Source organism: Bubalus kerabau, chromosome 8 (genome assembly GCF_029407905.1).
Source record: "Bubalus kerabau isolate K-KA32 ecotype Philippines breed swamp buffalo chromosome 8, PCC_UOA_SB_1v2, whole genome shotgun sequence".
Taxonomy (NCBI): domain Eukaryota; kingdom Metazoa; phylum Chordata; class Mammalia; order Artiodactyla; family Bovidae; genus Bubalus; species Bubalus kerabau.
This window is the reverse complement of record NC_073631.1, coordinates 27871302-27881915: the sequence shown is the minus strand read 5'-3', so window position 1 is coordinate 27881915 and position 10614 is coordinate 27871302. Positions and strand designations below refer to the sequence as shown.

Sequence of the window (10614 nt, the reverse complement as noted above, 5' to 3'; positions counted from 1 at the left end):
AGGAAGATCCCACATGCCTTGTAGGAACTGAGCCTGTATGCCACAACTACTGAGCCCATGGGCTGCAACTGCTGAAGTCTGTGGGCCTGGAGCCCATACTCTGCAACAAGAGAAGCCACCACAATGAGAAGCCCACGCACCTCACCTGGGGAGTAGCCCCTGCTTGCCACAACTAGAGAAAAAGCCATGTAGCAATGAAGGTCCAGTAGAGCCAAAAATAAAGAAAGAAATAAAATTATATATAAAAAAGATTCTAATGAGAAACAGTAGTCTTAGACTCATTTTCAAAGACTATTTTTTTCCCTACATTTCAGATTTTGTGCTAGACACTTTCACATTTTCTTATTTCTCTGAGAGGCAGGTAAATTTGGTCATGTTTTACAGTTGAAGGAACTGACTTTGAAGAGTTTTAGGAAATACATCCTGAAGAAGGCAATGGCAACCCACTCTTGCCTGGAAAATCCCATGGACGGAGGAGCCTGGTAGGCTTCAGTCTATGGGGTCGCGAAGAGTCAGACACGACTGAGCGACTTCACTTTTACTTTTCACTTTCATGCATTGGAGAAGGAAATGGCAACCCACTCCAGTGTTCTTGCCTGGAGAATCCCAGGGATGGCAGAGCCTGGTGGGCTGCCGTCTCTGGGGTTGCACAGAGTCGGACACGACTGAAGTGACTTAGCAGTAAGAAATACATTCAAGTTCACACAGATAATAATGGCAGAAATAAGATTCAAATTCAGGTTTTCTGAGTCTAGGGCCAGGAGTCACAATTGAGTATTAAAGTTACTTTCAAGCTTTTGCATATCAGACCAACAGTAGTAATTCTGATAATAGTGAAGTGAAGTCACTCCGTCGTGTCTGACTCTTTGAGACCCCATGGACTGTAGCCTACCAGGTTCCTCTCTCCATAGGATTTTCCAGACAAGAATACTGGAGTGGGTTGCCATTTCCTTCTCCAGAAGATCTTCCCAACTCAGGTATTGAACCCAGGTCTCCTACATTGTAGGCAGACGCTTTACCATCACCTATTAGAGCCACCAGGGAACTCTAATTCTGATATTATTTGATTATTAATAATGGTATCATACTGATGAGTCATCTGAGGACTGGGAAATAAATGTCAAAGCTTGCCCAAAGAATGAAAGTTACTCAGTCACCATATTGAATGATTCCATATCTGATCTTTCAAGACTCTAGCATTTTTCACAAAATGAATGGCTTAATGATTATATCTTCATTTTAAAGCAGATAATATTGTGTAAATTATTTACAGCTGTGTAAAACTTAGTTAAAACTTTTATCATTTCAGGGTGTTAAGTCAGGGCTGCAGTCTCATGTGAAGGATTGGCTGTGGGGATATTTGCTTTCAAATTCACTCTAGTGGTCGTTGATAAAATTCAAGTCCTCATGGGTTGTTCGGCTGAGGGCTTCTATTCCTTACTGGTGAGAGACATCTGTTTCATGCCACTGGGGCTTCTGCATAGGAAAGCTTACATTATGGAAGCTGATGTCCATAGAAATGAGTGAGACAGCTAGAGCAGGCAAGCAAAACTGAGTCACAGAGTTTTGGTAACCCAGTCACAGAAGTCACATCTGAATGTTGAATTTCCTGTCCATGTATAACAACCACATTGTCTTCATTCCTAATTTTGCTTCTAGCAGACATAATATCCTAAGGCTGCACATACAGAATACTAGGGACAGAGCATATTTAACACTTAGGAGTTAGTTTGAGCAAGTTGATTAACAGTCTAACAATTAAACTGAAAATTTAATGATCTCCCCCTCCTCCAGTGGTTGGGACTCCATGCTAGGCCTGGGTTCAATCCCTGCTTGGGGAACTAAGATCCCATAAGCATGCAGTGTAGCCAAAATAATAAAAACAATAATAATAATAGTAATATCCTCCTCCAGGCATAAAAAAACAGGCTTCCCCAGTGGCTTCAAAGGTAAAGAATCCACCAGCCATGCAGGAGCTACAGGAAACACGGGCTTGATCCCTGGGTCAGAAAGATCCCCTGGAGGAGCACATAGCAAACCACTCCAGTCTTCTTGCCTGGAGAATCTCACGGACTGAGGAGCCTGGTGGGCTAACAGTCCATGGGGTCACAAAGAGTCAGACAAGTGAAACAGCTTGGCACAGCATGGCACCTCTAGGCAACTGAAAAAAAAAAGAGGCTGTTGAGTGAGGGTTCCCTGGTGGCTCAGATGGTAAAGAATCTGCCTGCAATGTAGGAGACCTGGGTTTGATCCTTGGGTCCGAACGATCACCTAGAGAAGGGAATGGCAACCCACTCCAGTATTCTCGCCTGGAGAATTCCATGGACAGAGGAGCCTGGTGAGCTATATAATCCATGGGGTAGCAAAGAGGTGGACATATCTGAGTGACTAACACACACACCAGGCATAAAAAATAGTATAGGGAAAGAAATGAGCTATTTTGGCCCTGTTACTTCCTTTAGGCATTGGGTCTACCAGTCAACAGTTAATATTAACGTACTTCATGTATTTAACATGAAGTCCCCTGATAAGCAGGATAAGACATTCTTTAGTGTGGTGCATATACACAATGGAATATTAGCAGCCATAAAAAAGAATGAAATTGGGTCATTTGTAGAGATGTGGGTGTAACTAGAGACTGTCATACAGAAAGAATAAGTCAGAAAGAGAAAAACAAATATCATATATTAGTGCATAATGTGAAATCTAGAAAAATGGTACAAATGAACCTGTCTTCAAGGCAGAAATAGAGACACAAACATATGGATACTAAGCGGGTAAAAAGAGTGGGATGAATTGGGAGATTGGGATTGACATATATACATTAATATGTATAAAATAGATAACCAATGAGAACCTCCTGTATAGCACAGGGAACTCTACTTAAAGCACTGTGGTGATCTAAATGGGAAGGAAATCCAAAAAAGAGATGATATATGTATACATATAGTTGATTCACTTCACCCTGCAGCAGTAACTACCACAACATTGTAAAGCAACTGTACCCCAATAAAAAACAAACAAAAAAATTGTAAAGCAAAAAAAAAAAAACATTTTTTATAGTTACTATTTTAGAAGGATGTCTGATCTATAATCTCTATGTGCACATACATAATTTTCCAGGAAGAATGTTAGAATAAATGACTACATATAGTCTTAAGATAGAGATGTGATTGGCAGTACGTGTACATTGAGATTTTTGAATTCAGGTTTTAAAAATTTTTTGGTTATGTAGAATTTCGAACATACACAAAAGTAAACAAAAAGGAATATCCAGAATCCAGCCTCAGCAACCATCAAATCAAGCACCATCCAAACGCACTTCCTATGTTGTTTTTGAAGTTTTGTTCCAGGCATCATGTGATTTCATCTAAGGATATTTCAGTATTTAATTCTAAAAGAGAAGCAGTTGTTTTTACATAAAACCACAGTATCATTTTTCTCCTAATACAGTAATTTCTTTGTACTACTAAATCATTAATGTTTTGTTCTTAATTGTACTTTCTTTTAACAGTGAGATAGATAGATAAAAAGTAGTTCTGAACTGGGGTGATTTTTTAGCTCACAGGGGACATTTGGCAACATCTGGAGATATTTTTGATTATGACTGGGGGTGCTACTGGCATCTAGTGGGTAGAAACTAGGTACGCTGCTAAACTCCCAGGACAGCCTCCCATAACAAATAAGTGTCTATTCCGCATCCCGTAACAAATAAGTGTCTATTCTGCATCCCGTAACAAATAAGTGTCTATTCCAAAATGCCAACAGTGCCACTGTGGAAAAGCCCAGGTGATGGGCAGATAGATAGGAATATGTGTGCTCAGTCACTCAGTTGTGTCTGACTCTTTGTGACATGGGCTGTAGCCCACCAGGTTCCTCTGTCCATGGAATTTTCCAGGCCAGCTTGCTGGAGTGCATTGCCTATTCCTCTTCCAGGGGATTTTCCTAACCCAGGGATCAAACCCGCATCTCTTGCATTGGCAGGTGGATTCTTTACCATTGAGCCACCTAGGAAGCTCCAAACAGCAGTAACAACAGGTAAAAGTTTATAAAGAGGTGAGATATATCCATCCTACAGGGTCAGTTTAATAGCCACACAAAGGGCAAAATAGAATTAAAATTGACAACAGTTTCAGAATTTTGATTCCAATCAAGATATCCCACTAATCGGTTGGAATTTCATTACTGTTTTAAGGCTAGAGATCCTTGTGTGTGTTCATGCTAAGTTGTTTCTTTGCGACCCCGTGGACTGTTAGCCTGCCAGGATCCTCAGTCCATGGGATTCTCCAGGCAAGAATACTGGAGTGGATTGCCATGCTCTCCTTCAGGGGATCTTCCCAACCCAGGGATCGCATCTGTGTCTCTTACGTCTCCTGCGTTGGCAGGCGGGTTCTTTACCATGAGCACCACCTGAGAAGCCCTTAGAGATCCCTGGTAGTCATTAATGGAACATCTGTGTCATGTGTGGATAAACAGAAGGCTACCTTGTTTCTTACGTGAGCAGCAGAGCCTAAGTAAGTCATGAACAGAATGTTTAGTAAATGGAGGTAAAATACATGTTCTGCAGCCCATGAAAATCCTTGCAAAAATTAACTTGAATTTGCAAAATAATCAGTCAGAAATGGCTTTCATGTAAAATGATGCTATGAACAGTAATGCTTGGGTCATATTTTTAAGATGCAAATGGATATTAGTTACTTTAATGCAGACAGAGCTATGCTCATTACTCTCCACACAGAACCCCTGGCAATAATTTACCTAGGAGCGCAGCAGTTCATGCAGATCAAAGCTGCATTATTTAAGTGTGTCCAGGGGGCAGATTTTTAGCTCTGTGCCTTATACTTTCAGAAAAAAAAGAAAAAAAGGTGGTTTGTATCTTGACAAACGAGAAATGTTTAACTAATTAGGTGCTTCATTCGAGCCCTACAATATTTAAACTCCTAAATTCCTCCTATTATTTGGGTTGAGGTCCCTCCCTACTACAAATACAAAACAACTGTGGGAATGTAAATGTCTTCAAATGAACAGCAGCATATTTTCATTTAAATGAAACCCGAATGTGAACTAGATTTAGGAAAGGAAATGGCAGAGAGAGAGAAGAGAGAGAGCGAGAGGGGCTGTAGTTGCTATAGAATGCGCCTGGCTGCTTCAGCTCTCAGACAACTGATGAAGTCCAACTCTGAAATTTCAGGCAATTTGGATACCAAGCTCCTCCTTTTCTGTAGTCTTCTCTTCCATTGGTAAAATTCTTTCGCAGGGTCATGTAGGGATCCCACCCCTTCTCCGTGTTTTCACTCTGTAGCGCTACACAACTTTACACCTGAATGAACGCCAAACCTCAGTGGATATATAAAGGGAACCTTGAGGAGGAATTTCACAGTTACAGTGCAGAAGCAGAGGGAAAGGAATTAACCAGCTCTCCAGCCAAGCAAATCCTCTACTCACCATGCTTCCTCCTGCCATTCATTTCTCTCTCATTCCCCTTGCATGCATCCTAATGAAAAGCTGTTTGGCTTTTAAAAATGATGCCACAGAAATCCTTTATTCACATGTGGTTAAACCTGTTCCAGCACACCCCAGCAGCAACAGCACAATGAATCAAGCCAGAAATGGAGGCAGGCATTTCAGTAACGCTGGACTGGATCGGAACAGTAAGTGTGTTTTACTTGCATGAATTTGGTGTTCTTATTTGGTAGCATTAACTCACATTCCTGTTGAATTATTTCATTGCTAACTAACCTGAACCATATATGTTTTGCTAAACAATCTGGGAGCAATCCGCTGCATGTGTAGACTGGCATTCTTCCCTACAAAGTTAACATAACTAAAACAGTGATTTGATAATGTAGGCACAGGCTTTGGTTTTCCAACATTCCAAGAGAAAATGTTTCCAGGAATTAAAGTGTTGCTTCTTTGAAATGCAGAATGAGATGTTTTTTCATGAAGTGTTGTTCTAGATAGCTTAAATTCAGGTTGTGTTCTGTTTATTTCAAAACGTGTGCAGTTCTGATAGAGTGTATAAAGGTAAATAACCAAAGCACATATGGGAAATCACAAGGGGAAAAAAAAGAAGTTTTCTGAGGGGGAAAAAAAAAGGCTCACACCAATTTCTAAAAAATATCTAGTGAAATAAGTGAAGTTTGGAGATGATCTTTGAGAAAGAGCGATAAAACTAAACATTGGAGAATCATATTTTTCTGAAATAACTTCTTATTCACCGGATCAAAATGTAGGTTATTGTAGATTTCTGTGAAAGACCAGGGAAACTTTTATGAGTTTGGAGATTTAAAATAATGACAGTACAATAATACCTTGTATAAAAACTATTTTTCTTCCTTTCTGTTTGCTTAATTGACATACTTGTTGACCACTAGTTGGAGGGATTCAAATGTCTTTTCCTAACTTTTGCTTCACTCCTTTCACATGCTAGTAATTGGACTTTAAGAGAGACACAGAGAAAGAGTTCACAAGAAATCTTCTCCTCAACTCCATTCAAGCACTGCAAAGAGTTTCAACCTTTGAAAAATCAAAGCAAATATGACTGTTTATGTCTTTCTAAGAAAACCACAGTGTTTTTTAACTTACATGAAGATGTTTGCTTTTACATATACAAGAGCTATCTGATTATTATTAGATTACCAAGCAAGGCAGTGGGTATTCATTGTCAATGAACTGTCACTGCAAAAATGCCAAATTTCTATATACACAGGAACAAAAAGCTAGGCAGGTCAAAATCCTCTCGGCTGTTTCCAGGTGCATTCTTAAGGCAGCTGCAGGAAGGTGAGCTGAAGTTAGAATTAGACAGGCAGAGTATGCTGACTGGCCAGCTAGGTTACACTTTAATTTCAATCTCACACTCCATATCTGTACAGATGTGTATGTTTATACATTACATTTTTCCACAACTATCACATCCCTTTAGACTATATCTTTTACCTTATAAGTTCTAAAGTAACACTCCTAATTCAATATCTACTTCATATTAGCTTTCAATATCTTATGCGAGACCACTTCAATGTCCCTTATAATCTGTATTTTTTTTAATTTCAGCAGTCTGTATTTTGAAATATATATATATATATATATATATATATATATTTCTGGTTAACAAGGCTGGATTTTTTTCCCAAGCTTGTCACAGACAATTCTCCTCAATTTGAGATAACAAAGCAATGGAAAAGAAAACCCAAATATTTAAGACTAATTTTTGCTTTAATTACCTAAGGCATGTAACAAGAAACAATTAGAGAACATACTTATCAAATTCAAATGACTAAACAAAGTTTGCCATGACCAATATTCAGGAAACAAACACCGTGGTTCCTTTTGCAGTTGTAAATCAGACATGTTAGGCATTTTTCTGCCATAAAATTCATGGAAATGTAGCCAAGTTGTTATGGCAACCATACGTTCCTGATTTAGGAGCTTTTATATTCTTTAAATGTTGAGTTGTAGTGACATTTTGCATTTCAAGCATTTTAATATTTGTGTTTTTAAAAGATAGTTTGGGAATTTATGTTTAAAGTGTAGTTATTAAGTTTGAGATGCAAAAATGTCAGACATTGTACACATATGTATATACGATAATCTGCAGCTGAATTTTATAATTGAAACAAAATATTATGGATTTCATTGTACACAATATTCAAATTCTTTCCACATTTTTTCAATAGATTTTTTGAAAAACCTAATTAAAAGCACGTGTAGACATTAACTAATAGACCTGTGAGTGAAGAACATGAACATATACTCCCTGTTAGCTCGTTAAAGAATGAATATTCATACATAAAACTTAGAACTGCTTAATACTTATCAGGGGAGTAAAACTAAGAAAATGGGATTTTCAAATACTCCAGTAAGCAATTAGTTAATGTTACACATGAAAAAACAAATCAGGCTCAGTTTATTTTATCCCATAACTGATAATTTTCATGCAAGCTTTCTCTATAACCATCCAGGTGGATTTTTGCATTGTGAGAACAAAATGAGAGTTCACTTCCTATTGGCCAATTTGCTATCATTTGGACATTATTTTTTGCCAATGCAGATTACTTTTCTTTTTAAGTGTTTGCCTATGCCTCTCATGCATATATATATATATTTATATATTTTATTTATTTATTTTTTCTCCCCTGCTTCCTGCAGCTCGAGTTCAAGTAGGCTGCCGAGAACTGCGTTCCACCAAATACATCTCGGACGGCCAGTGCACCAGCATTAGCCCTCTGAAAGAGCTGGTGTGTGCTGGCGAGTGCTTGCCCCTGCCTGTGCTGCCTAACTGGATCGGAGGGGGCTACGGAACAAAGTACTGGAGCCGGAGGAGCTCCCAGGAGTGGAGGTGTGTCAATGACAAAACGCGTACCCAGCGAATCCAGCTGCAGTGCCAGGACGGCAGCACGCGCACCTACAAAATAACCGTGGTCACTGCCTGCAAGTGCAAGAGGTACACGCGGCAGCACAACGAGTCCAGTCACAACTTCGAGAGCCTGTCGCCTGCCAAGCCAGCCCAGCATCAGCGAGAGCGCAAGAGAGCTGGCAAACCCAGCAAGCACAGCATGAGTTAGAATCCAGACCTCCAAACTGGACTGACTAGGAACCATCTGCTTTACAGATTTGATTGCTTGGACGACTCGAGCCTGCCACTGCTATTTTCTTACATGAAAATATATGCTTTCTGCTTTGATCAAACTCAGCCAGCTGTCCTGAGTATCAGGAGCTTCTTGGGAGATAGATTTTTCAAGTTTTTCAAGATGTATGAGTATCCATGGATGCGATTTGCCTTTAAATTCCACGCATCCTGTAGTATTAATTCCCCATGGTTCTTGAAAGATGGGTGATACTATACCCATCATTGAATCTTCACTTTTTAACATGGAAAAGGGCTTCTCAGTAACCCTTCATTTCCCAAACCATCTTCTCCACCCCACACCCAACAAAACTTCTTCAAAATTGAAAATTTTTTTAAAGGGTTGTTGCCATGAATCTTCAGGTTAACAGTTCAGAAGGGTGTTTTTTTGGTAATCTTCATGGAAACAGTTTAGCTGCCAAGAGTGATCTCCCTTTGAAAGAGTGAAAGACCTTGTGACATTTCACTTCAAAAATAAGCCCTGTAGCTTTTTACAGTCTCATAGTATGAAATTATACCCTGCATGCTGACCCTTGCTTGGAATGGAATGCCAGAAATGCATGGCAGCAGCTAATAAGTAAAGCTGATTAACTATTTATTTGTCAATGTTATTATTTAATGAGCTTTCACAAGTGATTGTTTTCAAAATGTTAATTTTTTATGTTTCGAAGTTTTTTCATGTACCTAAATATTTTCCTGTATAATTTGTGGTTGATCTAGAAGTATGACAATACATATTGTAGATATGTAAAATAAATATTTTAGTCTCCTTGTTACATATATGTTTCATCATGAACTTTATCAATAGTATAGATCTTTAAAAATCAATAAGATGCTTTGTAAAGATGAAATAGGTAACAGTTTCCTATTTAATCTGTGCAATCAGAAGGTGACTTGACCTTCAATGAGTTTCTTTTAACAAAAATAAACACGGCTAAACGTTATTGTCTTTGCCTTGAACACGTGTAAAATGGTACAGAATAAGCACACAAACTACAGAAGAAGCACATCAGAATCATTAGTTTTTAAAAATATAAGGCACATTCAAGTTTTGATAGAAAAATCTACAGTAAGAAGAAAGAGAGAGGGAGACCATCTAGTTGGTAAATAAGATGCTTGAAAAAGTTGGATGATAACCCAGCAGTGAGTTGTAAGAAGAATATCATATTTATATATATCTGTGGATGCCAAATCTGCTGCCCATTATAATCACCTGGAGGAGATAGTGCGCAACCCAGTAACCAGGCTGCCATCCAAATTACATCAGAGTTTCTGAACATGGGACTCAGATATTAGCAGTTTTTAAAGTTTTTCAGGTTATTCTAATATGCAGTTAAGTCTGAGAAAGGAATTGTGAAAACAATCACTGCCATATGTTGGGAAACTGACTACTCTTGCATGGTCCTCAAACCAAAAACTAAAATGAAAGAAAACAACAAAGAAAACTAAAACAAGTTTTTCAGTGTTTTCAAGTTTGACATGTTGTTTATTAACCAATGTGATCAGTCTTGAACAAGATTATACAGTTAAATCACTGATTTGTCAATTTAATCATTGACTGATTCCATCACCCTAAGTGAAGAAAACCAAAGAGGCTTGATTATGTATCGGTAAGATCTAGATTTTCTTTTTTTGGATCCTGAGCGTGATGGAGTCCTTACTGCTTTTTTGTAGATTGTTCTTCTCTGTAACCACAAGTCTAAAAGTCACATGTGTATTACATAAACCATAGTAAGCTAAATAAAGGACATTAATGTTGTCCCTTGCCTGTGAAAGGGAGGAGAGCCTCAATGTACATGAGGACAAGAAAACATCTCTAAATTTTAAATATGCTAACTATTGTATCATTAAATTAAAATAATGATTCAGTGTCCACTATTGATTTATTTTCTAGTCTTACTAACTGGATCTTAAACTACATATAATATCATTATACATGAAACATTCATAATAATTACATCACAGGTAAAATATACGAAAAGTGTATTATT

At 38.3% G+C, this 10614-nt stretch overlaps 1 protein-coding gene across 1 annotated transcript; it reads left to right on the top strand.

Moving 5' to 3' along the window:
- The first annotated feature begins 5078 nt into the window (after positions 1–5078).
- Positions 5079–10413, top strand: SOSTDC1 (sclerostin domain containing 1). The gene is made up of 2 exons (XM_055589453.1): positions 5079–5651; positions 8146–10413. Exons 1-2 carry the CDS (start codon positions 5447–5449, stop codon positions 8559–8561), a joined length of 621 nt encoding a protein of 206 aa, XP_055445428.1. The 5' UTR covers positions 5079–5446; the 3' UTR covers positions 8562–10413.
- The last annotated feature ends 201 nt before the right edge of the window (positions 10414–10614 follow it).

What these genes read in the sequence shown, in the direction of transcription:
- SOSTDC1 (XM_055589453.1), top strand. Translation starts at nt 5,447, where the DNA reads ATGCTTCCTCCTGCCATTCATTTCTCTCTCATTCCCCTTGCATGCATC. An exon ending in CGCTGGACTGGATCGGAACA is followed by an intron (nt 5,652 to 8,145) that starts GTAAGTGTGTTT and finishes TGCTTCCTGCAG; the next exon opens with CTCGAGTTCAAGTAGGCTGC.